General features: G+C 41.9%; 2 protein-coding genes across 3 annotated transcripts in view; one reads left to right on the top strand and one right to left on the bottom strand.

Moving 5' to 3' along the window:
• Nucleotides 1-27623, top strand: part of LOC107227708 (semaphorin-5B) — an 86382-nt gene that overhangs the window by 12950 nt on the left and 45809 nt on the right. Inside the window, exon 1 of one of the 2 annotated variants that reach the window (XM_015668925.2) lies at nucleotides 6785-7266. The exons of the other annotated variant lie outside the window; for it this stretch is intronic. The gene's annotated coding sequence lies outside the window, so the exon portion shown is untranslated. Of the gene's footprint in view, nucleotides 1-6784; nucleotides 7267-27623 lie in introns of those variants that run through there. 2 annotated transcript variants of the gene reach the window in all.
• Nucleotides 778-2142, bottom strand: LOC107227695. Its single transcript, XM_015668912.2, has 2 exons — nucleotides 1866-2142; nucleotides 778-1382 (listed from the first exon to the last, which is right to left on the bottom strand). The coding sequence occupies exons 1-2, from the start codon at nucleotides 1913-1915 to the stop codon at nucleotides 1079-1081; spliced, it is 354 nt and encodes a 117-aa protein (XP_015524398.1). The 5' UTR covers nucleotides 1916-2142; the 3' UTR covers nucleotides 778-1078.

The following is a 27623-nucleotide window of genomic DNA, read 5'->3' as shown; positions in this document are numbered from 1 at the left end:
TCGTTTGCCTCCATGTTTATCGGTTAATCTCTTCGATGCTACCTGTAAACCGATAGACAGCTCGATGCTGTTCCCTCGGTCAAAACCGGCTCCACCGTTCCGATCAGTCGACTGGCCGCTGCGCCGTTTTGTTATTTATTCCGCAAACATTTGACTGAGAAATTTGCCGCAAGACTGGCCTAAAAAATTCAACTACCCCAAATCGTGGGTCTTGCCTTGCGGCTAGATACACACTAAATTCCAGCTGTGGTCGGAGTGTTTCACATTCTTCACTGGTGCTCCTCGGTGTAGGTAAGCTAAGGTTCGAAGAAGGGTCGGGCGTACGCCAAACGAAAATACACGCGAGAGCGGATAGGGATACAGTATAAAATTGACGTGAGTGGGAGGGTCGAGTGCACGATGATGGTAACGAAAAAAACTGTGAGTCTTGGACAGGTAGACGGTTTTTGGGACGGGGAGGTTTATCTTCGACGGGCAGACAGCGGGGCCCTGATGCTCCGGACTGAAGGTGATATGTTTGACTCCCTGTAAACCGGCGTCAATGAATTCTCAAATTCTTGGTGATATTTCTTTATTTTTCATTTCTTTTCATAGATTTTTAATGGAAAACAAGCATTGAAAAAATTAAAAGGCAAATTCATACGTGATGAAAATGTAAAAACCGATGAACCGTTTCACGGTCTGGTTAATACAGATAGTATTTTCGATTTCATTGAAATAGTGAATATGATTTAGTTTGATACAAGAGGTTTTCATATTGTCAGTACAGAAGGAGAATTACACATACTACTTTATTATCGTATTCAAATTACAGAATTTTAAACAACCATGTATTTCTAGCCTATTATTTTTAGCGTATTATCAGACTAAAATGTCTATCCCCTTTGTGCAGAAAATTGAAATCACAGACTCTACTCGCCCAATTATTGCATTAATCCACGAACAAAAATTTAAGAATTTTTGAAACAAAGAATGCGGATAGGCAGCCTTTTTTCAGTTCGTATCCGATTCTCACGATCGTAAGTTTCCGCACTTGTTACCGTGCGGCCGAATGGCCGTTCAAACGGTGCCTCGTCTTTCAATTCCGTTGCAGCCGCGAGATAGGTTTTAAAATAGAGTCTGCCGGGTTGCGGATGTACCGAAACTCGTTCACCGTTCGGCGAAAAGGGTGCCGAACCTTTTCCGCGCGGTGAAGGATGTCCTCGATGTCGGTTGAACCCTCGCTGCCCTTCCTACCGATGGTTCCGATGTGCTGCCTTTCCGTTTTTGCGAGGTCCTGCCGCGCCCTCGGTACCTCTAAATCCTTGGCGATGCGATTCAGTCCAGCGAAGAGATCTTCCATCCAGTTTCCGCCAAACATCTGACCCCGAGTATCTCTGACGCTGTAAATTTCGTTTCGTTGTATGATACAATACACGTTTGTACTACGTGGGACATTAACGAGCTCTGCGGTGAAGAGATAACGCTCGCTCCGGTTCATCGCAAAAACCGCTACGCGGTATAAACTGTGAAATTTTGCACGTAGCCTCGAAGCGAACTCGTCTAATCGCCGGATATATTTATCATCGGTCATATTGTTACAGAGCACAGCAGCATCGGGAGACGATATACCACCTCTAATGTAGGCGAGAAAAGATACCGTGAACCGCGTTGTCGCTGACCATTTTTCACTCGAGGTGCCGCGTGGAACTTCGTTCGACTTTAGTAATTCATTAAGCGATATCGCCTATGACTGGCGTAGAAGAAGTTCAGATATCGTAATTGAATGGTCGGGTGGAAGTAGAAGGTTGTTCTCACCCGGGCGGATACAAGCGTAAACAGACTATAATACGGAATGGAGGACGTTTAGGAGATGGATTACTCACGTGCAGATTAGAACGACGCAGATCGTGAAAACAATCCACGGTGTCTTCATCTCGGCGTTGCGTTTCAAGAGTGTACGATTCCGATTTCACTTGATGAATTTGATTAACGACGATTCGATTCCCCAATTCCAACAACGTTGACGTTTAACTGCTGCTCAAGCACGATCGACGAATGTTGATTTGATCCAAACTGGGCAATCGCTTCACAAAGTGTATCATTATTATTTGCTCTGAGGTCGAGTCACAGAGGTCTGCGCAGCACTGCGATGAATAGAGCTAAGAGATAGCTTTTGATGCCCGACGCGTTTGTGTGTTAACTTGTTACACGTAAACATCACTCACATTCACGTAACACCCACAAGTCGCGCTGTATCGTTGCTGAACGTGGGTCAGCCGGGTCTTTATTATACCTCTACGCAAATATTCGCTCGACTAATAAAGAGGAACCCGAACCATCGGCCAGGAGTGTTTTGGTAAACTTCGAAAGCGGTTTTTCACATCATTCCTCTGAATTAATACTCGGAGTATTATTTATATCGAGGATCTTTTCTCAAACGTCACTGACTATGACGACGAACGACGAAGAAAAATTCTCGGGGCACCTGCTGCTCGTTCATTGTGTACCGCGGTGTCAAGTTACGTTCAGCATAAGTGGGAGTTGCATTTTCACTAGAGCCCTCTGCTTCTTGTACAGCAGGGCAGATTCGAGCGTGGGAAATCAAGAAACACCTCGCATGGCGGTTTGTTTCGTCATTTTTTATTATTTTTCCATTTTTACCGATAACGTTATTCAGTCCTCTTAATCACCGGGTGTATTACATTAGTCTACGCTAGTTGAATAGATCAGACTTGGCTCAATAATGGTGTTCAATCTTCCAACATCAATCTTCTCTACGAAACGGTCTCGACCCAGACTTAAAGCTTCGAACGATCAAGTTGAAGAAAGAATCAATAAGATAAAAGGTCGCGGGGTCGCTCGAAAAGTCTTTGGGTGCTTTTCTGGCGTCATGTTATCTTGAATGATAAGTGTTTAAATTCAGACTCGAATCGACCCTGAAATTCGGTGTCATATTGGAACGTATGTTGACGAGTACCGGTCGGCTTTCACGTCGGTAAAAATTGAATGACGCTACTCGTTAACGTTCCAAAGTGTCTAATGGAACTCGATATCAGCCACCGATGTGATTGAAAGTGTCAAATCGAAGCCGAGCAGTCACGTTTATCACATGTACCTCACGGTATGCACGTCGTAAAGAACAACGGCCGAAAATTCCAGAATCCTTTCGACGGGACAAAGCGAACAGAGTGCTCAAAGTTGAGTGACGGTAGCTACGAGAGTTCGACGCCGAGGTCTGTATAGTTTCTCTTGATTGGCCTAGGCCATCGGACGACGTTGTTTCTTACGTTTTATTTGTCTCCTCTCCGGCGAACTCCACTCAACCCGAGTCGCTGGACCGGATCAGAGCCACGAGACATGGTCTGGGAGTCCAAGCTCTGGGCAGACGACGCGTACAGCTACTAACCACCTTTATCTACGCCCCCATCTATCATGGAACGACATACACGTCCCTGTGCACAATGGTTCTCTGCTCGTGTGCGAGCGGTGTCCGTTCCTCGCGTACGGTTCCTCGAATTTTAATTCCTACTCACGACAGGCCAACCTTGAAGCCCCCCAATCCCCATCGACGCAACGCTCGAAGGTCGATCTTACTCGCAAACCGCAACAATCCCAGCTACCTGCCGCAGAGTGCCGTCGAAGTTCAATCCGACATTAGCGAGGCTCTTGACTGTCTCGATGCGAGAAAGCTCGCTTTCGGTTCACCGCGCAAGATTCTCGCGAAGAAAGTCTGACGCCTAATGGTTCCGTCGTAAGAGTCAATCGGCACACTAGAAAATAGAAATGGCACCTCGGTCGAGAGTTGCATCGAGAATTATGATCCACAATTTCGTGTCTCGGTTAAACGACTGTCGGTTTATCGAGCACGCGGTTTTTCAGAGGTAATAAAAAAGTGCCTCAAGTTGGCGGATCAAGGACCCCGAAATCGGTTGGACTACTCTCGTACGCTTATCGTTAGCCTCTCGGCGTGTCGTGTAGTTGATGCCGATAGCCGTGGGCCCCAGGTCCGTTCTCGTGGGTTTGAAAATAAAGGGAATAGAGCCGTAAACCGGGTGTAAAATACTGTAACTAGTTTCGTTTACACGAAAGGTCCGATGCGCGCCCATCGAGAAGGCGACTGGGTTCGGGGCCCCCGCGACGCTCGATGTTGTTGTTGACCCTCCTGCCCAGAACAGGTTTCGGATTATACGACGGAGGTGCCGGAGGGTGAGGGGGCTTGGAAATTGGAGTTGGAAGGGTTTCCTGCGACCTTGGGCCTCCTTGGGCCTCTTCTAAACCAGGTAGCCGAGCAGGACCTGCCCATTTAGAATTGGATATGCATCGGTGCGCGGCCCACGCCGTGAAACCGGCGGATACGCGGGGCTTGCGAGAATTTAAAAACGGCATCGCACGAAAAAAAACCCGGCTTCCCGTTACCCTACTCCCCGCTTCCGGTACCGCCACCCTCGGCTCAAGTTCACCTCAATATATACTCGTCAGAAATTAATTTCAAGTAGACGCGCCGTGCAGGCCGCGGGGTAGGTACATAAAGTTTCTCAATTAGGAGACGGTCCTATTATATAGCCGTGCATTTACCAACCGGAAGGAACTTCTAACGAGGAACGCTTTCGAAGAAATTTTCGTTTCAACGAAAGAGTTATCGCCCATCAGGCTGAGAGTTATCATCCTCAAGCACGACCTTTTCCGGTAACGTGCACTAGGCGTTTTTGAAACTAACGTCATTTTCTGGGTTCCAATCGACTTTCGGAGAGCCGATTACTTCACCTAATTATGAAAAAAAACACAAAAATTGCCGGTGGATTGATTAAAACTACGATTCAAGGGTATTGATGTGGGTTTTGAATCCCGGGGAAAAGCCGTATCGTCGGTTCCATTCACGATTAAAACTATAATTCCATGCGAATCAAGTTTTAACGACCTAGCGTATAGTATAATTAACTTCTTGCGATGCGACAAGCGATGCGTTTTACCTTGGAACGAACTTTGGGGAACGTCGGACAGTTCAAGACCAACAGCTTTCCCGGCGTAACCGAGAATCAAAGAAACTTGTCGTATATGTATACGGTGAAAGCACCGCGGTCGATTTTTGTCCCTGCTTTGTCATACCTCTGGTCAATGATCAATGGCCATGCATTTTACGAGCCTCCGGTTCTACGGCTTTGCCACAACGGTCCTTCTATCCGGAAGCTTTTTACTGCTCCGGCTGCAGCGTGCCGTAAGTTATTGTAATATATTACACTTCGTTTGAAATCTCTGCTACCGCCAGTGCTGTCGCAGAACTGAGTTTTCCCATCAACGGCTCGAGAGAAATCCGTGAATTTTCTCCTTCTATTTCGCGGCTTAATAATCTTTGCGGTGCTATTCCGCCAGCCGCAATGCACCAACATTTTGTTGGATTAAATTAACGCCGAGGCGAAGTTATCCCGCATTATTTATGCAAATGGCATATTACAACAGCTCTGAATCTGTCGGCTGAATTGAATTTCGTTCGTCTTATATACGATGAATCGGGATATAATCTAGATTTAAGGATCGTTTTTTTCCCCGCTATATTCGACGTCTAATCAACTCGATACTCCTTATAAATTTGAAGGCGATAATGAGCCGGTGATCGTTCATCCCGATTCATCCGCTTTGAATCGAGCCGATTTAACGCACTCGTTGCTGGCTTTAATAATAACGCGGGCATTATGGTAACAGCGTTTTACGCGAGCCTTCTTCTTACTCCGTCTTTGTTACGGTTATCTTTGATGATTGGATAATACAGCGATGAGTAAGTAACTCGGGCTCTATCTGTAACGCTTAAGAAATTCAATCTCTCGAATTCCGTTCTTACTGTTGTGAACAACTCGCTCATACACCTATCAAATCAAACCTTGGCTTGAACGAGCTCCGATACGACGCCGAGATGTATTATCTGGAGCGCCAGGATTAACAATTAATACCTACGAGATATAATTTTACCGATGCATATTATATAAAGCTTATCGTCCGATCTTTTGTTTCTCAAAACATCCGCCTCGGGGTTTTACGACATTATATGTTCTCAATAAGTGACTATTCTTTCGTAGTTCGCGACACTGTTTCGATGGATTAACCAGCCAGTGACCGAATTAATTGTGCTAAATATGTATCCTTTATCAAATTACAATTAAAATTTCTTAGCACTGATTCGAATACCAGGTAAATATATTTTTCTGTTCAAAATTCGGAATCATACCAACTTATAGAACATCGATTGCAGAGAGAATTTTTTCTTGTCCACAACTGAAACCTAAAGCGCGTGAACGAAAATTTTACTGCTCTGATCGAGAAAAGCTTAGAAATCTAAAAAATTAGTGAAGGAAAGTTTCATAATAATTGGAGAGAAACGAAATGGTTCGTATTCCAGGATCAATGAATCGCGGAAAGTAATATAGAATCGTTTTGGTGATAATTGAAGAAGATGTTAAGAAAGGCTGTAGGCGTAAGTTTATTTTAAAAACAAAAACAATTCGTTACTTTGGAAAATATGCGTACGTGCCAGGGCGAATGTTTTCCAACCGAAGAAAAATTTTGAAAAAAGTAAAAAACAAAAAGGCACAGCTTTCGTCAAATACTCCTCTTCAACAAGAATCCGTGCAAATGCTCGGTGTTCCTACCTTTCGTAAGGCAGAGTGAAAAAAGGGCTTACGTATAAGCTTCGAGTCGACCGCCAGCTGGCGCTGCTCTGGCGGCGGTAGTCGAAACTTGCGTCGATAGTGGTGTGAGGGGAAACCGTAGTACGAGAGATGCGAGACTTTCAAAGCAAAGCGGGCAAGTGTTTCTCTCAGTGCTTAGCGCAACACGGTCCGAGGCGGAGCGCAGCTCGACTCGCCGATCAAGACGTAAACAAACGAGTCGCGCCTCGTTCTTACGAGGAATAATCCTAATTATCAAGGGCGTACGGTAATAACAACTCGGTACACGGTCGGATGACAAAGATAAGAAAAAAATACACGCGTATACGTGTGATGACAACTTGAATTGCGTCGCTTGGACTGATCGAGTTAATCGGAGTGCCGCCTTAAAGCTTTTCGGGGTGGAATTCCGCCCAGGGGATACGATGCGGATTAATTGAGCAACTTTTCTTTTCTTGTTGTCTGTAAACGCGGAGTGAGTTTAAACGGAATCGGGATATTCGTTCGCTAGTGTGGAGTGTGCGTTACCAAAAAGTTGCACGAAGCATGTCGCCCTCCCAGGAATCGCCCTCGAATCTCTCATCGATTAAACGCCGCTGATCGAGGCCGACGTTCGCCGTGCAGGGTAAGTTTTTAACCACCTAACGATGATGAACAAGAGAAACTCTGTTAATTAAGAAACGATGAGCGATATGGAAATATGTATTCCGAGAAGGGAAACCGATGTCAGATACGTAAATCCTACGGGAATTGAAGCGAAAGAAGCGTATAGATAAGAAACTAATGCTAGAAAAGGTTCGCTTCGTTTTCGAGTCGAAACGCGTCTCGTTTCCCGCGATCAGACGATGCTGAGCGACCCCCGTTTCTTCTCTCTCACTCTCTCTCTTTCTCTTTCTCTTTCTCTATCCGTTTCTACACACAGCGACATCGTCGTAAATGAAATTCAAATTTAACGCAGGTATATATCTGCCATTCATTTCTTTCTTCCTATCTACCCTCCCTCCCACTCCCCCCTTATCTTAAACTCGTTTCACTCCGTCTTGCATGAATAATTTATTATTATCAAACGAAAGAGAGGCAGGCTCTCTTTCTCTTTTTATCTACAAAAACGTCAAAGTATAACCACGCGTTACGCGCGCGCGTCAGAAGAATTGAAACGGATCATTTATTGCCTCTTGTTTTAAAAACATCCGATGCCGATCTAGGGATCAGATTTCCTGAGGCCGCGTTTTTGTTCAACTTTTTTTTCTCTCGTCACTCTGTATTTGGGTTTCGTTGTTTGTTTTTTTTTTCTAATTTCTTTTTTTCTTGTTTATTTCTTTTCTTCTTTCGCGTCGTCTCTCGTTTGACAAATAAATTCAAACCGGGACTCGTGTTTGTTCAAGCTTTGTTTTCTTAGGCACCGAATCTGTACAACGCGACAGTGTTTTGCTTTTTCACCCTCTTTTTACGGTTCGAGGGGTCGCGATTCTGAAACACTAACGATCGTACGAAAATTTTACACAGACGAAGAATAAGAAGAAATGTTGCCATTTGCCTTTAATTCCACTTATTTGGACTTGTTTCAATTTTTTCTGGGTGAGAGTAAAAACCTAGAAAGATCAAAATATAGATGGGTCACGGTATCGAATTTTCAAGAACGCCAAAATCCATTTCACAGAATTCAAAAATGTCGGAAAGATATGGTATAAACAACCAAGTCGCAATTCTAACGATTCCGTACTTTGTTTATCCATACTTTGACCCTTTTACATTTTCACTTTTCCATATTTCGAATTTATAGTTTTCAAAGTTGTGTAAGAAAATATATTTGCGCGTTTCTTAAAACTCGATATCGACACCCTTCTATTCTCTAATCTTTCTACATTTTCACCCCCATGCTGCGTCTCTTTCTTCTTCTTCTTCTTCTTCTTCTTCTTCCCCCTTATCTACGCCGGTGGGAGTGGCTGGCCCAAATCCCTTGGGACCCCTGGAGCTGGCAGCATTGTCAAGTACACCGACCGTGGGCCGGATCGTAGAGTTTTTCGAAAACATAGGGCGCGTACGCCTGCGTGAATATCCCTCGGATGTTAAAATTTGGAAATTTAAGGGAAAAATACACGCGGAGAGGAAATTGATGGAAATTCTCAACGGGGGTGGCGTACCTGCGACGATACGCGTGGAACGTCATCCTCTCTTCCCAATCTCAAATATTATTCCATAGCACGTACGAATTTTCACTTCTTAAACATTGTTACGCGATTCCGCGTCACGTTTTTATCGGATTTATTTATTCAAGTATTTGGTCACCGTTTTCGTGCCGCGCGTGTGGTCTCGTCCGGTACAAGTGTAAAAGAAAAAAAAAGAAAAAAAAAAGGACAAGTCAGAAAATTTTGAAACGGAGAAACGTGCTACTGCTTATCGCTCCTGCTCCGAAACTACCTGTCTGCCCTTTTTTTTTTTTCTTTTTTTGTAATCTCCCCAAGAACGCACCGCCCTTCCGGATTTACTTTTGGTCAGCTTACCGCGCTCTTATATCATTTAAAAAGATTCATGGCCGCAGGTCTTGATATCTCACCTAACCACGAATAACTCACGGAGGGAATAAAAGCGCAGATTTTACTTAAATCTGCAGGAAAAGAGGGACATGTCAGGTTTTTTTGGTAAAATATACTTCGCGAAGTGTAGAATTTAACGTAGAATCAGTGAAAACCGCCGTGCGCAGAATAAAATCTGCTATATTTACACTAAAAAATATAGTTGACGTGGATATTATTGTTTACATATATATTTATTTATATATATATATACATACACGAACACACATGTGTACATATAATTCGCAAAATTTGTTGCGTAGTTGGAATCGTGAGCGTCGAACAGCAACGTGAGTTCATCTATCGATATTCCGTGTACGTTTAGCTGCGTTTCACCTTGTAAACAAAAAATGGCGTTTCGATATACCCGCCTGTTCTTTTTTTTTTTACTTCGCTACAAATGTATAGAGATGAAATGAAATACTGGATGAATATATAGCAGCTGGTTGCGCGTTGATCTATAATAGATGAATTGATCATGCATCAGCGGCTTTCTAGTCGTATGAGGATTTAATACTCGTACCGTGTGGATTATGAACAACGCCGCGCGGCTTTACACTTCGGATATGTATAGAATCCGTATACACTCACCGATCCGCCTAGCGTGCAGCGTTTTTTGCTACCATGCACTGACAATGATCTATCTTATACCTCCCGCGTTTGACCTTTTGAGGGAATCATCAGCAAACAACTCGCGTTTGCTTCGGGCGTTTGGATCCGTAAGATCGGATGTGGCGGCAACGAGTTGGGTGTAAAAAATATACGCGCGTTGCACACCGTCTACGCGATGCGAATTAACACAGCTTATACCCGGTGTCACGACTTATTTCGATCCAATTTCTAACTTCCGATACGTGCGCGAAAAACACGAAATAACTTTGTGAAATTTGTCGTGAAATTATTTTGACCATTCAACGTTACTTTATACCCGACGATTCTTGTATAGTTATATACACCTATGTTCTATCACTGCATCGATCTTACTCAAACAAAACCTTCGGCCAATATTTACTCTATTCGTACGGTAGCATCGCTCACTGCAAATGATTACGCAATTAAAAATTGTCGCCACAAATTATGTATGTATATGTGTGTAATAACACGTAGCGTGTATTGCATACTCCTGTAAGTTCACTTTATTTTTCACTTGGAACGTTAGGTTTTGGGCGGGGCTTGGTGCTTGTAATTGTATGTCAATAAGCGCAAGGATCGAAGGTGAGAGCTGTATGTACCGCCGTATGCGTAATGAGATTTTTTTTTTTTTATCGTATAATACGGGATTTCACTAGACGCGGACGCAACGGTCAAAGATCTCCCCAATGCTAATTGGTGTTATACTATATTCACTGATTGCCGTGTTTAATGAAGACTTGAAGAAATCTGGCTTTGCAGTCTACCCGTGCTATTATATTTCTCGTTCTTTATTTATTTATTTATTACATTTTTTTCGCCTTTATTTTTGTTTTTGAGTCTTCTTCACCTCGCTTAAACTAGACAACATGATGTCTGGATCTTTTTTATTGAGTAAGATTGTTAAAAAAAACTCCCGGATTGATTGCAGACTCGTGATCGTAAATCTTACTCTCGTATCTGATGTGAAAAAAATAAAATTGTGAGAAATTTATATAACTGTGATTTGATAATTAATGGGACTCACAGTCTGAATAAAAGGTTGAGAGAAGAAAAAGAAATGGTTTAAGGAAATGTGGAGTAATGGTATTTGCTTGCGCCAATTACGGTACGACATTCGTGTTGTGTTATTGAAATGGATGTAAGCAAATTCTAATCACACAAGCTAGAGATGTCAACAATCTAAGGAAAGGTTTCATAATTATAATGATTAAAATCTTAAATTCTGGTGTTTTTGATCTAGTGCTTGAGATCATATTACTCGCTGGCCAGATCTCCAAGAAATTTGTGAAAAACATTCCAGATATCTTACGTTATATAATGTTGCATAATTAAAACACGCGAACGTAATTCTAGATGAACAATGTATGTTCTACAGTGTAATTAATTTGTGACATTTTATCGGGTGATCAGTGGAGATCTCTCTGGTGAATAAAATAAGCCAAGAGCAGTAGAATCGAATTAAAAATCCCAAAGTTTAATCAATTTGAACGATCTCAATGTAAATCCTTATCTCAAATTATTGACATCTCAACCTCGCGTTATTAGAATTTGTTTAGATTTGGAGTTAATCATGTTATTGCTAGAGATTTTTTCAAACCGGTATCCTCTCTCTTTCAAACGTTCGATTCTGTCCCACGTTGGCCACTGGTCACGGAAATTTTTTATCCGTCGTGTAATTTTGCGCCGGATAAATGAAACGAATAAAAAAAGAGCTTTTCGCACGAAAATAAAATTGTAAGAATAACTTGTTTTTCACGTATTTGGTTCCATGACCATTATTAAACACATCGTAAACGCGTTAGAGAAAACCTGTTTGATCCTGAGCTTCATTTATCAGATACTCGAATTGGCTTCATTATTAGTTCCAATTTTAGTCATGGAAAAATGATACTTTGGTCACCGAAAAGGGAGGGAATTTTTTTTTCTATCATTTTCAGCGGGTCATATTTATCCTCAAGTTTCGACTCTGTCGATTGACCGTTTTCCAAAATCGTCGTACCCTCAGATAATAAATTGATAAAAAGAATGAAAAAAGACTGTAAGCGTAATTTTCTCTTTTCAAACGGCATTTGCACCTTTGTTTAATTCTCTTCTGCAATTATCTCGCGGAATGAATCCACGTTTTCGCGCGCTAACGAACGAACGAACCAAGTAAACGAGGCCGCGGCGTTATTAAAAGTTTGAATGTCTCAACGGGATCCCGGCGGCGACGTCGCGACGCCTCGTAGCCGCGTCCTGGGACCGGTGTCGTAAAACGAAGGCAGTAATTCCGCTGCAGGGAAAAGGAACCGAGGGAACACTCGGCGCTCCCTATATGGACGGAGTTCTGGCAAAGGCGCCCCACACACTCCGGTGAAACGCGGACTCGACGGCCTCGGTTCTCGGTTCTCTCTCGCAGGTAAAATTCGCCCGAGACGCGTGTCGCACGCTCGCTGGCCGCCTCTCTTCTTCTCCCCGTTTCCGCACGCGTGTCAGCGCCAAGCGTAACGCCGCCGACTAGCGGTAGAACTAGGAACTGCTAGGAACTAGTAGGAACTAGTAGGAACTAGTAGGAACTAGGATCCAGGAGCAGTCGCCGTTGTCTCGTGTAAACGAGTACGCGCATCCGTGTCACGTACGTACCTACCTGCATAGGTACGAGGTTCCGAACCTCCACCACATCTACAACCTCCTCCGTCTACTTTCTCGCCTCCGGCAAGGCAGCTTCGCTTCGTCACGAGATCTTTCGTACCTAGGCCGCCGGCCGCATGCGTGCTTTCTTGCCACTTATCGTACACCCCGTACACCTCGGTCAAGCCCAAGGCGGCGGCGGGCGGTGCTCTCGTGACGTACGAGATACAAGCGATTCCCGTCTACCTCGTCGTCGGCTATATTTACCCTATCGTTGATGAGTTGTTATCGTATCACGACCGGAAACGAGCGCGATTCTTCCGATCTCGGGATGTTTACCACCGCTTTTTCAGACCTCTTCTCTTCCGGTTTGCTCCCGCATGCTTATTACGTTTCGACGTGGATTTGGGGACTCGATTTTTTCTTTTTTCTTTGCGTGTAGTGTATTCTTTTTTCACTTCCAAGCTTTGATCTTTTATTCTTATCGGTAACTGCATCGTTGGATAATTTGTACAAGCAATGTTTTTGTTTCTATCAACTTTTGATGAAAATTCCTGAAGCAGTCGTGTATAAATCCGAGACCGTAACGAAGAGCGATGAGTAACAAATCGAGGAATAACCAATTTCTAATTCCATTTTACAAATTGACCCAAAGTTGTCTGACAAGATCACAGTCGTTAAATTTTAAAAATGCAGATTATACGAAAGTCGGAGGATCGGGGTCTAATGGACGGTAAATTGTGTTTTTTGCTTTTCGAATCTGTCTAACTAAGCAATAATGACACACACATTTTGTGTTAATAGGTATTATAATTAGGGGTTAGTAAGCAAAGTAGTTACTACATGCATTTCACTCTCATTATTCTTATCTTATTCTCCAAAATCGTTTAGCACCATACGAATACATTAGGTTTTTAGATTTCGTACTAGATCCAAAGATAATTCGAACGCACAAAATGTCGCAAGTCGGTTTCCGGTACCTGTATACATACCTTGAACACTGATTGTAAGTCTAATTGCCACGCATTGACGCGGTAATAGCATCGGGACAGGAGGACTCGTTAGTCGTTTAACGTTTCGCTAATTGATACTTCTGTACCCACCTACACAGATATTATATACATGTATACTTATATATGTACATTCGCTTTACAACTTTTACAACTCTGTCGTACATTATCCGGGTAGTTTCGCATTATTCATTTATTCATTAGTTCGTTTCACATTCCATCGCGTAATTATACCAGCGACTTCCCCCATCCAGCAGCCTCAGTGCATAGATAGAATTAGACTGAATCGACACGCCCAACTTTGTCGCCGAATAAATAAATCATCCGCATAATTGCATCGCGTCCAGTCGTTGCAACGCCGTATTGACGAGTCTCTAAATTATTACAGGATTGTGTGATAACGATGAGAGTAATAAAAAAATAAATCATCCTCGAGTGTACGGTCAATTTTATAATGCCAAAGGTTTCCATTCCGTATATTCGTATTTCACACGTATAACGAGCCGACGAGTCTAGTTAACATCGTCCGATTAAAAACTATACGTACAGACTCGATCGTGACTGTGCGGGCAACAACTTCTAAACTATGATTGTCCTGAATTACGATGAATCTCTGCGACGAAGCGCCCAACAGATGATTCGAGGCGCGTAGGTCAGGCCGTAGAACTCTGTAGAGTCACGCGAGTTCAGTAGGGGCCTTAAAGAATCCGAGGAGAAGCCCGTATCAAGTGCAATGAGCATCGTCGTCGTTGCTCAGCTTTATTTATTGTACTCGTACCGTCTGTGATTTACAACTAACGTCAGACTCGCAGGATGAGAATTATTAGCCACGTAATACGCGTGCTTCTCACGTCCAATCGAGCTTATCGTTAAGATTCGATTGCGTCTGTGTGCGTGTGTGTGTGAAAAGGCGGCAAGGAGAGACGCCCTGCAGGCTGCGATGCTTCGACCAACTTCACTTCTCTTCTCTAGTCACATCAAATACAATTCACCGCCGTCGACTCGTCTATTATTATATACATATACAAAGATATATATATATATACACACACCACCTATGCGTACACAACATCTATATACGCATACGTGTTTATCTTCCTCTGACCAGACTTGACCCCACAATACAAAGTGCGACGCATCTATCTCTATTTTTCTCCCACGTGTGCACGATGCATTGTAGTTTGAAATGAAGTAGAAAAAAATTAATCACGAAACAAAGCTCAGACACGTTTTATAGATAATTTGCGAAAATCTGTTGTCTCTGAAACCTACTTGTTTTTTCCTTTTTTCTTTTTACTAGGTTTTGTTCCGCAAATATCTTTTCATTATTCGTCAATCAATCGAATGATTTTGTCATATTTTGTGCATCTTATAGTCGCATTTATCATTCCACACTTGTGTGCATATATATATATATTTATTTTTAAGGAAGGAAAAGAAATTTAAACACGTTTGCCTGTAATTGTTTCACGTTCCTCGGCTATCGGGTCACCGGCATCCGACCGGCTGTGTATCCGCCTGCGGTAAAAACCGGGGTATTTTAGTGCGAAACAAATGTAGGTAACTGGTCCTTCTCGTGTTTTACGAGATCGAAGACAAATCGAGCTCGACGCGACGCGTTGCTTCGGTCGAGATAGCGAAGAACTTACGGAACTCCGTTTGCTCCTCTTCAATGCTGGGAGATAAGTATGAAACATAAAACTGGAATGTCTAAAATTGTGATAGTTAAATTGTTTAAAAATGAATCGAAAAATACATCGAATGTACCACGTGTGTATAATCAGAAATGAATAATTCGAGATTTAGAATTACGGATCCCTGAGCGTAGGTAAATATAAAAAAGAACCGGCTAGGCGTTAAATTATAAAACGATCCCAATGCTGAGGATTCTAGATATACATTCAAATATATTTTTTCACTTTTTTCTTTATAACTCAAATTTGTTCGATGTTGCGATCGTTCCGATTTCTAAAATTTCTTCCAAATTTTCAACCCCGTCGAAGAGGGTGGAAATAAAAAAAAACTCGTGCTCAAATATTTCAATTTTCCTGCACGAGAAGACCGAGAAAGCTTCGCTCTCGTATTCTATACTTACGAAACGACCTTCGCCGAGGCTGCGGAATACCCGTTCAATAACTATCGTTGTAAATTATTACCTCGGACGATTATATCGAAGTGGGTTACCGTGCAGACGTTAATTACCGATATTGAGAGGAAGTTTTACACACAAGGCCAGTTTTTGGGGAGCGTTAAAAAACTCCATGGGGGTAATAAAACCTGGCTAACCGAAATCTCATGGCGTTTTTAGACTCGGTTTTAGGTGTCCTTTCCGATTTCTGACGCCGCGCTCACGCCGTTGGCTGTATTTATTAACGAGTTCGAAGGGGCGAGAGGGGGGTCCCTTCCTTTCTCACTTCCTTACAGTCGAATCTTCAAGTGGGGTTTAACTTTTAAGGGAACAGAGCCTGGCCTATGCCATATGGAGAAGTGTCTGGCCGGCTTTCATGCGACGCGTTCACTCACACAACCCCCGATCTTTAACTCAGGCGCAAGTTGTGCGTCTGAAACGCGTTTTACGTATATTCACGCCGAGGAGTCCGGTCTGGCACTCCAGCCAGGACGGTCACAATGCGTCCTTTGTAACCCCGGAGGAGAGTTGAAGTTCGTTTCTTTATTTTATTTTATTTTTTTTTTTTATTTATTCATTTTCTTTCTCGTTAATCTCTCTGCGTTTGCTGTTTTTTTTCATCCTCTCTTCTTTTTCCATTACTTTGTTTTTTTTTATTTCCTTTTCTTTCAAAGTTATTGTTGTGTTTTTCTTTTTTGTTTGTTTTTTTTTTTTTTTTGCACTTCTTGGGCTTTTTTAATCTACGGGCAGGTTCGTAAGTATAAATTAATGCGCGATTGCAAGTTTTTTTTTCACGCCGAGTCGATATTGTATAATAATTACGATTGTGTTAAGTAACAGCTGCGTGTGAACAAAAAATATAGTAAAAATAACTTCAGCCAATTTGGTTATACAAACGACGAGGTTTCAGAGTAAGTAAATTTAGCCTTTTGTAAGTGTAATAATGAGTCACATTTCTCGAGAATTTATTATACGCATACTTGCGATAATAATTGTTGGAAATCGTGCAGCGTTGTAATCTGTCAATTAATACTGATTATAACTGTGCGTATTATATCAAGACAATACGTCACGTCATTCTCTGTTTGAAATAATTTTATATAACAAAGTGACGGAACGAATCGCCTGTCAGGGATGAAAAAAAATGTGATAAAGCGTAGAGAACGAGAGAGAGAGAGAGAGAAAGAGAGAGAGAGAGAGAGAGAGAGAATAAGAAGAAGAAGATGAACAAAAAATAACACGCGTCCTTGCAAAAATTCGACCTTATTACCTCATCGATTTGAACGATTGTAAATCGGTCTCTGTTTCTTTTTTTTCTATTTTTTCCATTTTTCGGTATAATCTAATCTAATCTAATCTTCAAATACGCACGGTAAACCCAAGAATGTTACCTAATCACTGATCACGAATGTAAGCGTACTACGGTATCAAGGCACCTGTTTTTTTTTTTTCCATTTTCTTTTTTATTTGCAACGTTGAGTTTTTAAAACATTTTGCTGATAATTCGGATCCCGAAAAATGGTTCGTGGACGGAGCCAACAGGTGTCGCATATATTTTATCGCCTCTTTACGCATCCGCCACCGCGTGTCAACGTTGAGATAAAAAAAAATTTAATTCACACTTACTCTCGAGTACCTGCCTTGGTCGCATTTTTATTATCAGGCTGCCTAGGTTGTTTGTTACGTACGTTACGCGCATATCTATCTATCCTGTGTGTTTTATACACTTCGTTATATCCCCTGAACCCTGCGGATGATTCGGAAGAAGTTGAGCAACAGATGTTGAAGCGCCTCGCGGGCGTGGGTGGAGGTAATTAACGCCTCGGTGAAATTAACGCCCTCTTCAACATGCGCGTATAATAATTGTACGGAAAGGAGAGAAAAAAAAAACCGACGATGAAGAGCAGGGGTGAAGGCAGGGTAAAAAGAAATTGCGGAAAACGGTAAAAGAAGGACTTTTTTTTACCCTTGTCTTCCTTTATCGGAAGGGGAGTTTTTAACGGTCTTTTATTTTTTTATTCCCATCTTTCTGTTTCTTCTTTTTTTTTTCTTTTTTTACTCTCATTTTTTTTTTTCGTAACCCGGGGCTGCCCGTCACCGCCGCGCAAACTCGTATCCACACCATCTTTACACTTCGTTGATCTACTCGTCTCGAGTTACATCTATTTATGCTTATATGTATATATATATATACACGCAAACTTTCTTTATTATAGACGTATAGTATACGGACTCCAATGGTAGCTGGTGGCTAAAATTTCTGAGGGATTAATTGGTCGCTTAATTAGTTTTCGAAACTCGGGTCGATAATCGGTAATTTGATATTTTAGGTGCGCATATTATTAACCCTCTTCATCTGTCACCCAGATATATACATATACATATGTTATACAGTTTTATGTGTGTATATATAAAAAAAAAAAAAAAAAAAAACACGAATTCCGTAGAAAAGATTGTAAAAAATTATATCTTTAATTCGCAATTTCAATTTTTGAACCTTGTCGATGTAACACGTATCAAAGCAAATATCGTTAAAAAAATGAATCGTCGTAGTTTGTCTCACTTGATGAAATGATGAATAAAAAAAAAATCTCATACTCCGCAACACAAGGTACATAATAATTGTACAGGTACAACGTGTTGGGGGGGGGGGGGGGGGGGGATTTCTCTTATCTTCGGTTTATCGTATTAATTACATCTGCGACGCGTTTTTTGACCTCGTGAAAAAAAGAGGCGGTGGCGATGTGCCAGACAGCACGTCGCCTCGGTTTGTTATCACCTTCGGGAAACTATTCATTATATCATAATCGTACGAGCGTAAGCCGCGTTGCAAGGGATCGCTCGTTTGTTGTACAAAGTACGACGAAGAAGGTACGTCACGTTACATAATATCGTACATACGCCGTGTTTACATACACATAGGTGTGGCGTAGGCTACGTGGTCGCTTAGAGATTACAGGTTCATGGGTGTACGTGTAAACAGCAGTGGTCATCTGCTCTGTCAATTTTTTTTTTTTTTTCAAATTTTTTTGAAATTTTTTTACGCTCCGTCAATCATTCGCGCAGCTAGCGCGGCAGGAAGCTGTATATTACAGGTAAAGTGACTCGCGAAATACTAGACGACGATCATTAAGTCGTAACTAATTATCGCCGGGCATGAAATTTCAAGGGGCCTTAATTCGGTGGGCGTACACAGTATACTTGGTATATAATAATGTAAGTTTCTTTGTGCTTAAATGTATTGCAGTAGGTGCGCCGTATTAATTATCAGCATTTTACTTTTCTTATTTTACTTTCTCGTGTATATTTTTTACTTTAGTTTTTTGTTTTTACAACCTGATTAATCGATCCTTCGGTATGTACTCTCGTATATCTTAACCAACCACTTCGTGGGAACTATCGATCGTCATTCCAATGATGATTATTTGATATTGAAAATTTTAAAGCTGTCAATAATTGTTGAAAAATGTCCAACTGTCTATTTTTAACTATCTCGAATTACATTTCCGTCAATTTTCACTCGAGTGCGACGAAACATCGAGGATCGTGATCTACTTTTCAACAGCGTTATATTTTCGTTCGAATTCCGTTTCAAAGTTGTTTTTTGACACCTGGGTTTAAAAGTGGGCGCGAATGATGAACGAGGAAAAGCTTTCGAGTGGGAACAATTCTACGACGGGTGGTTGTCATCGTGTAATTCTCTAGCGCAAGTTTCCACTAATATCTCACACCCAACAGCAGCAGAAGCAGCGGCAGCAGAAGTTCCTCGTCTCGCGTTTACCCTGCAATCCGCACCACGTTCTAAGCTACGCACAGTGTAAACAGCCATCGAGTTCCTCTGCATGTTTGTACAATACTTATACAGGCACCGCTGCAAGCCGTTAAACACCGGGCATTCCATCCCGCGTCTATTTAAAAATCAGTGTTTAACAATATATTGAAAAATCGTGGAGCCCATCAATTCTGTACGCATATTTTTCAACATTGAGCAATATTAAATTCATCGGAATTATTTCTGTCTAACGAATAGAAGAAACAAGTCACACCTGTCCAGTTCCGCATTACAAGCATGCGCACGTACGTACAAGTCGAGTTTTTTAAGCCTGACAAAAATTCTTCATTCAATTTCAGGGGTGTGAATTAACTTTACCTGGACCTAAATCTGTGGGTCATGTTAGGTAAAAATCTAAACGCAGGTTCGTGCGTGTAATCTAATTGGAATGAAATTCCCCGTATAATGTGTACGGTATGAATTTCTCTGCGTAACAAAAAAGCACGACGATGTACGGCTAACGTGAACGTGCGTTAGAAACCGCGCGGGGATAAGACGTAAAAATTGTTAATCGTAAATCGTTCGCTGTACGTACGAGAATTATACCGATTGCGATAGGATAAACCATAAGTACGAGCAATAATATAGCCATAAAACCCCGATGCAGTTGTACGCCTTGCAGCCTGTACCTATAACCTGCCCGAACGTTGACGTGTGTTTACAAAACAGGCGTAAGTGTGAATTGCTACATGGCCTAGTTATTCCTCCCCCTCCCCTCCACTTGTCTTCTTTTTTTCTCGCCTTCCCTTCACTCTTCTCTTTTCTTCTCGACCGCATCTCGCATCTCTCGAGAGATAGTTGCATGCAGGATCATTCGCCCTTGCAGCATCTTCTTCTTCTTCTTCTTCTTTTTCTTCTTCTTCTCTTCTTATTCCTAACCAGCTTCGAAGTATTCGCGATATTTCATTGCTGCAAGGAAAGTGCGTCATCCGCTACTTGCATAACTAATCTCATTGACGAAGCTTAAATCAATCTCGGGAATTTTTGGTTTATTTATGGGCTAATTCGTTGCATTTTTTTTTTTTTTTTTTATTTTACTTTCTCCACCTTCCGATTTCTATACAATCCCTTATCAAGAAGGTAATCAATTAATTAAGTTTCACGGACGATCTCTTTTTGCTTCACGCCTACGCTTTGTTATACCCATTTGATATACACTTTATGCAAGTACGATACGTCGGGCAAAAATAACGGCGTATTGATCTTATTGCCGATGGCTGTAGCTTATTGTCTACCTAATGTTATACGTATGTGTGAAAATGTGAGAGTTGCGTGACTTGCGTATAATCACGCGTTGTACGTATATTATATCTACGTATACTTTATATTTAATACACAGGTGCGATATAAGTGTGCCGAGTAATTATCTCGCGATGTTTCGGCAGCGCGCGATTGCAATTGTAATAATTAGGATTATTATACGCGCGCAAAGTTTCATCCTGCAGTAAATACAGTCGACAGTTCGTGATATCCGTTACGAAAGAAAAAAGTTTTTAAAAACAGCAATTACGAGGAAAAAGAAATACATGTATATTATTTTTATTGACCAATTAATTTGAGGGGGAATTAGAAATGATTTGCAAAAATAGAAGAAGAATATTGAACAATAGTTTAGGTTTCGGATTCATGAAGAAAAACATGCAGTGGAAAGAATAAGTTCACAGCATCCGAGACACAATGGGAAGGCGATAAGTCACGAGATCAAGCTGCTGTCCGGCATTCGGTTGCGAAACATGAATCCTCTCCAACCCTTTCTCTATCCGATATGAAAATTATCTCTCCAACTTCTCTCGTTGTCAGTTAGCTTAACGCACAGTGACTAGATAATGACCGTGTCGTGACGTAAAAGATTATCCACGTTTCGCGGAGCTTTTGGGGTCGGTGGATAATCGCTGATATTGCGCAGTCCGTGTCATTTTATACCTGCGCATTATGGGTTAAAAACGAAACCGCGCGAGTTGTGCCAAAATAATTTACGTCACGTTTAGTTCTGATTAAAACTTTCTATTTTTTCACTAAAATAATCTTCGTTCGCAGTTCTGCAGATCTTCGTGTATCATCGCGAACAATAAATTAATTTATTGCCGTTTCTTGGAAAGTAAACGACCCGAGATTGGCGCAATAATAATCAATCGAAGTCTACGACGCTTGGGTGATTATACACATTACGGCGTTACATCAATCCTTTTCTATTAAAAATCAAATAGCGCAACAGTAGTCGGGGGATTGATTTCCGACCTGATTACCTTATAGGTATGCATATATATATGTATATTACGATGTAGTTTCTTGGAAATCTCTCCGCGGTGCAGCACTCGCATTATTCAAACCGATCATTTAGCAACGCGCGGCGTTTCTCTCTGATCGTCAGGCGTTAAAACACGCGTTTCGCATCGCTGTGTCACGGATATCGCTGCTGTGCTTTGCTGTGCAGTTCCGTGCTGAAGAGCAGTCAGTCCTCAAACACGCGATGCAATATTCACGAGCGCGTGAGCCGCAGCTGGACTTACGCCAACTTTTCACCACGGTTCACGTATGATTGTTAAAAATTTATTGACACGAAAATGTGCTAGAATGAAGACTTGAGAAGATTGTTTGATATTCGTTGAAGGTGAATTTTATCAAAAAAATCAATTTTCACCCTGTGCAAATACAGATCGAGTTTTTAAAAACGCACACTCAGGTCAATAAAATTTGATTGTTAATAATTTATTGTTGAAATATCGCGTTGCCTTTCGCGCAATACAATTTTAATGGATCAAGAGATCATTTGGGCTGCGGGCTATAATGAATTCTCTACAAATCCGCACCCGAAATATACGTTTGATATATCGTTAACACGCTTTCATCGATGTATAAGATCATCAATTATAACCACAGCTGTAATTATACACCGAGAGAATTTTTTTTGTTATGGTTACGATACAGTCCCCAAGTATTTTCAATTTTTGCCGTAACCGAGAAATACGGTTCTGGATGAAAAAAAAAATTTGGAAATAAGTACTACAGTTTTTCACACAGAAAATCATTTGTGTACTGTCATTCTTTTTGATTGTGGCCACGCACGAGTAATATTCTCTTATATATATTACAAATTGAATAATATGTTCTTATGTTTTCAACAATATTTGAATCGTTTTTGTAACGATACCTAATGGTCATGATATTTTAATTTAGAAAATGCTAGTAACTTGAAGAAATCAAATTTTCCCCAGGGTGGTGCATATTCGTATATTCATTGATTTGTCCTCTAACGAAAAATATCTAAAATCGCGGTTTTCATTGGCCGATTCCTCGAGCAACGGGAAAGGGAAAACAAAGTTCGCGCATCGATAGCGTCAGCGCATGCGCACGGAGCTTTCGGATCGCTCCGCGACCGTCCTGAACAAGCCTGAAGGCGTGCGCAGCGCGGACACGGCTGCTTATCGGCATGATATCGCATAACCGAGTGACTTGTTTGCCTCCGCACGTACCTGCCTGGCCGCTGCAGGTTGGCCGTGTCACAGAATGAAGGTCTAACTAACCGTTACGTTAGACGGACGCGAGTCGCACCTGACGATCAGATCGAAGAGACGGTAATCGGCAGGTTCCCGCCGCTCATGGGAAAGAAAAGATCGGTCGCGGGAAACGGGACGAAGCCTGGGGGATAAAAAGAGACGTGATTGGGGAAAAAGAGAAACATGTTAGTTGACTTATCGGCGTTTGCAGGTATTAACGAGGATCACGCCGAAGAGACGAGACGCGACGCCAGGGATCGCCCACGCGGAAGAGATCACTCGCTGCAGATAAAGTCGTTTTCTACTTTTATCTTCTACCTTTAATTCGCGCCATCCTGCAGCCGTCATTTTGCTTTCTCTCTCTCTCTCTCTCTCTTTCCTGACTTTGACAAGACGTTATCTACGGCACTGATACAACCAATCTCGCCTAGTATACTCGATTTTTGACGCGGTCCTTGAGCGCGTCTTTCCCCACTTCCAGTTATTCAACGCCTGCGGACTTCCGCCGACTCCGATCAACCTCCTGCTCGGATCGATCAATTTTTTTTTTTCCAACATCTTGCGCGGTGCATGTTGATCTCAAAGTTTGAATCGTAGGTGATTTCTGGGAGATTCGAGATGCGGAGCAATGAGGGGTCGGTAAACGATCGATTGCCGAGTGCCGCCGATGCGTTCCAACGTCTTCATACGACCCAAGAGGTTGTCGTGCGGTGCAGGCTGCACATTTTGTTGGTTCGAGCCGAGATACGATTGTCGTAGAGTTTGTTTGGATACAAATCAGCGTCTCCTTCTACGTCGTCACCTGGCCTGAAGCCGGTTCCACTTATGATGCTCGAACGATGCAATTGACTAATATAATTATAAAGGCTCCTCTCCGAACGCGCATCCATGTATAATAACGTTATAAGCGTCGAGTGCGAGTAACATCGCGTGCTGTACCCGTACTAGCTCGCCCGATGGAAAAATAAACATAAAATATTATCGTTATTCACCCGTCATCCGCATATCCACACGCCTTCGGGGCAGTGATGGGCAGGATTTAACGCCGCCGCGTCTATTCCTATCCCTCTTGCTACAGGCGTTACAATATGCCCGACGCGACGCTTCGTTTCTCATCAAATCTTATAATCGGTGTACAAGAAGAAGAAGAAGATACGGTAGAAGAAGGAGGAGGATAAAAACACTTGTCACTGAATTCAACAGGCAATTTCGTGATTCCAGCAAAATTTCTCGATTATTTTAAATCACGAATTCAATCTCTTCATTCCATGGGAATCTCTGCAATCCTGAAATTGAACAGCTCCTTATCGAATTCTGTGAATCATTGCTGATGAAAATAAGAAAAAAAGAGCGACTTCTTCAATCATCGTGAAACATGATGAAAAGAAATTTTTTAATCGAAGGGGTTGAATCTGAAGACTTTCTTATTATTTATCTTCTTCCAATTCTTGTCTTCTCTGTACTCTCCTCAAATTCTTGTAAAGATTTTCACCACGTTTTACTAGCTCGCTTTCCCGTCTTTTTTTTTTCCTTTTATGTTTGTCCGTTTCCGTACAAATTTTGCAATCGATTATTTAGCGCTCGTGTAACGGCGAGCGTCACGGAAGCTCGTGAGATGTACGAGGAGCGGCAATTCGGGCACCCCAGAATAAGAATAAGAATGAGAATGAGAAGCGCGCAAGGTTTCGACGCAGGGATACACGGGGCCCTGGGTGAACCGAGGGCATGTTACCATGTAGGGCGACTCGCTCGGCATAAAACTCACATGGGTACCTTGACACAAGCATCCTGCAGACGAGGCGAAGAGCTCGCGGATCCGCGATACTCGGTACACACGCTTGTATAAGTCCTGCGAAGTTAACGCGAGTCAACCGTGCATGTACAGCTTGAAGTTTGCAATTGGCCACACCCTGCGAAGAGACCGGGATGAGGCGAGCCGCCCGAGGCCGTAATTTCATCCGCGTATGCGCGTGTGTGTGCGCAGGGAACGACACCTACATATGCACCTTATACTTTAACGCATGGAACCGCAACACGGCGCCAAAGTCGCCTCAACCTTTCGTATATTTATGGTCCGTCTACCGAAAATAAATTTCACGCCAAATTGGCAACGTGTCGATATTTTGTTTATACGTATATATGTATATGAGCGGATGAACACGTATGATAATGCAGTTATATTATGCAAACTTTTTTCACTGCCCGTTATTTTGTCTATAGATGTAATGCGTAACCGTTATCTGACACGTACTTTGTTTGCCCGTGTTTGCACGCATAGAATATTGCTACGTTGTTTAATTGCTACTTGAATTATTGCGGATAACATTTTTTAACAGAAATAAGAAAAAATTTATACTCTTATTTAATAGACTTTACAAAAAAAGAAAAAACGGGGGAGCGAAATTTTTATTCGCGCGTTGGAAATAATTATTAATACATAAATCATGTACCGGCCGATAGTTAAACGTGGATATGTACAGTTTGAAATTGCTATTCGAAAAAAGTAAGTCTACTCGATCAGGCTGGGCTTGGCGCTCCTGCGTTTTACGTCGCGATTCGACGCGAGTTTGAAACGTTTCGTTTTCCTATTTCTATCCCTGTGCAACGTGGGATTAATCGAGTGTGAAGTAAAGCTTGATTACATCCTGAAACGGCACACCCGCAAATGTTGGCCGTACGATGCGCGATGGAAGCAGAGCTGCAGGCCTGTTACCATTATTCCTGATTCAGTCGTTAATGTAACAAATTGTCCTATAGAACGCCAATGTCATCAAACAATGACGATTCGCGATAGCTTCGGAAGGAAGAAACAATCGATAAAATTTGAACAGAGTTTGCGAAAATTTTATTCGAGCAGTGCCAACCAAAATCCGAACAGTTCTGACTGAAATTGGATCGTCAAAGTTGAAAATCATTTCTCTGGCCGCGTAGACAAGCAATTATTGTAATATTTCGCGAGTCGATGAAACCGGTGTATACCTATACTTCACTCGTTAATCACAATTAGAATCGATCCAACAAACGGACAACTGGACTAAACGACCTTCTACGTATAACTCGGTTCTCGATTATTTGCGCAGACGATAATGTAATTAGAAATTTTATTGTCGAAGAATCGAGTCCGGGGACATCCAGACGAGCATTTTTTGCAATACGAAACGAGCCTCTCGAGCCGACTTTGACGGCTCGCCGAAGAGATTAATCCTGCGGTGTCCGAAAAGTTCAACAGACGATTACAACTTCTTTGTTCGGCAGCAGCGTCGTCGCCGCGACGTCGGCGAAGAGCTTACGATTAGCGAATTTCGCAAGCTCCGCGCGGAATCGTAAATTTGCGTAGACCCGTCTCTTTCTCTCTCTCTCTCTCTCTCTCTCTCTCTATTTTTTTTTCCCTCGCTCTCTTTCTCTCCACGTTTATAACGCGTTTACACGCAGCTTGAGGCGGGCTCGTTTTAGCCTCAGTTTTAAGGCGCTTCGCGGAGTTCGGGACTTTACGACCCCCGGAGTTTGTATAGGCGGACCTTTGTTCGCCGGCTAACTTCGCACTTCGCTTACACGTCATGTTGCTTGTGCAGTCTACCTACGTATCCGTGTATGTATAACGCGCCGTTGTGCGAATTTAAGACCCTATTTTTAAACATTCGGGAGACGCGATCGCTCAATGACTCGGGCTAGTCGCGCATTCTTTTTCGCTGCATTGTTTGAAGGGCGGAGATCAGGGGGAAAAGCTCTGTGTACGACTTGCAGGTTTTAAAGTCGACCCACGGGAGGAAACAACGCAAATACCGAAAGGTTATTTCGGACTGCGATATGGTGAGAAAAAAGTAATCGCATATACCTACGTCACGATAATCTACAATGATTGTTAATGAAATTCAAGCGATTCTTACATATATATATATATATATTAACAGCGTACCGTACGTAGGTATAATATCAGCCCAAGAGCAAACCAGTTGTAAAGAGCAGCTAACGACTGTTCTACTTAACGCCGCGACTTAATTAATGGGGATAAAAAAAAAGAAAAGAAAAAAATAAAGGAAGAGAAATAAAGAAAATGAAAAGAAAATACTCTTCTGCACGGTCAGAGATTCTTCGGCAGCAGCTGCCGCTGAGGCATGTATATGCATATGTACATGTATATATGTTATAATATGACCTGCGGGAATTCTTAGCTCTCTTAATTATTTCTTACTTACGCTTAAGCCTTTATTATTATATGTATAATACGCGCGCTTTAATTGTATACTCACGAAATGAACACCAAATACGGACACTGTTTAACGCAATTCATGCAATCGTTAGCCTGGCATTTATTTCAATATTATACAATATTCTTCTTTTCTTTTTTTTTTGCAAACAATAAATACGTAATAACGTAGGTATTTGCCGTTTCGGGTCTCTGATGTATTACACCTACTATTTGTAAGGTGAAATGGAATTGAATGACATGAAAGTAGGTTTTATTCTCACATGTCAATCAAAATTAGTCTATCTACTTGGATTCTTGAAAAGCATGATGGGTAATCGGTAATCAAATCCTTGATCAGCAAACAAAATTTGGTAAAAAATAACGATGACTGTTCTGAGATTATTATTTATGTGTATATACGCTAATCAAATACGTGTTAAGCTTAAAGTTAGTAAACAGCGATAAGATTCTTATCTCGGTACTTATTAAGAGATTTATAACCGAAAG

This window comes from Neodiprion lecontei, chromosome 6 (genome assembly GCF_021901455.1).
Source record: "Neodiprion lecontei isolate iyNeoLeco1 chromosome 6, iyNeoLeco1.1, whole genome shotgun sequence".
Classification (NCBI taxonomy): Eukaryota; Metazoa; Arthropoda; class Insecta; order Hymenoptera; family Diprionidae; genus Neodiprion; species Neodiprion lecontei.
This window is presented reverse-complemented; position numbering and strand designations above follow the sequence as displayed.

Bases quoted from the DNA above. Each gene is read 5' to 3' on its own strand.
- LOC107227695 (XM_015668912.2), bottom strand. From the start codon at position 1,915: ATGAAGACACCGTGGATTGTTTTCACGATCTGCGTCGTTCTAATCTGC. The intron at 1,383-1,865 runs GTGAGTAATCCA...CGAAATTTACAG, and splicing joins TGCGTCGTTCTAATCTGCAC to CGTCAGAGATACTCGGGGTC.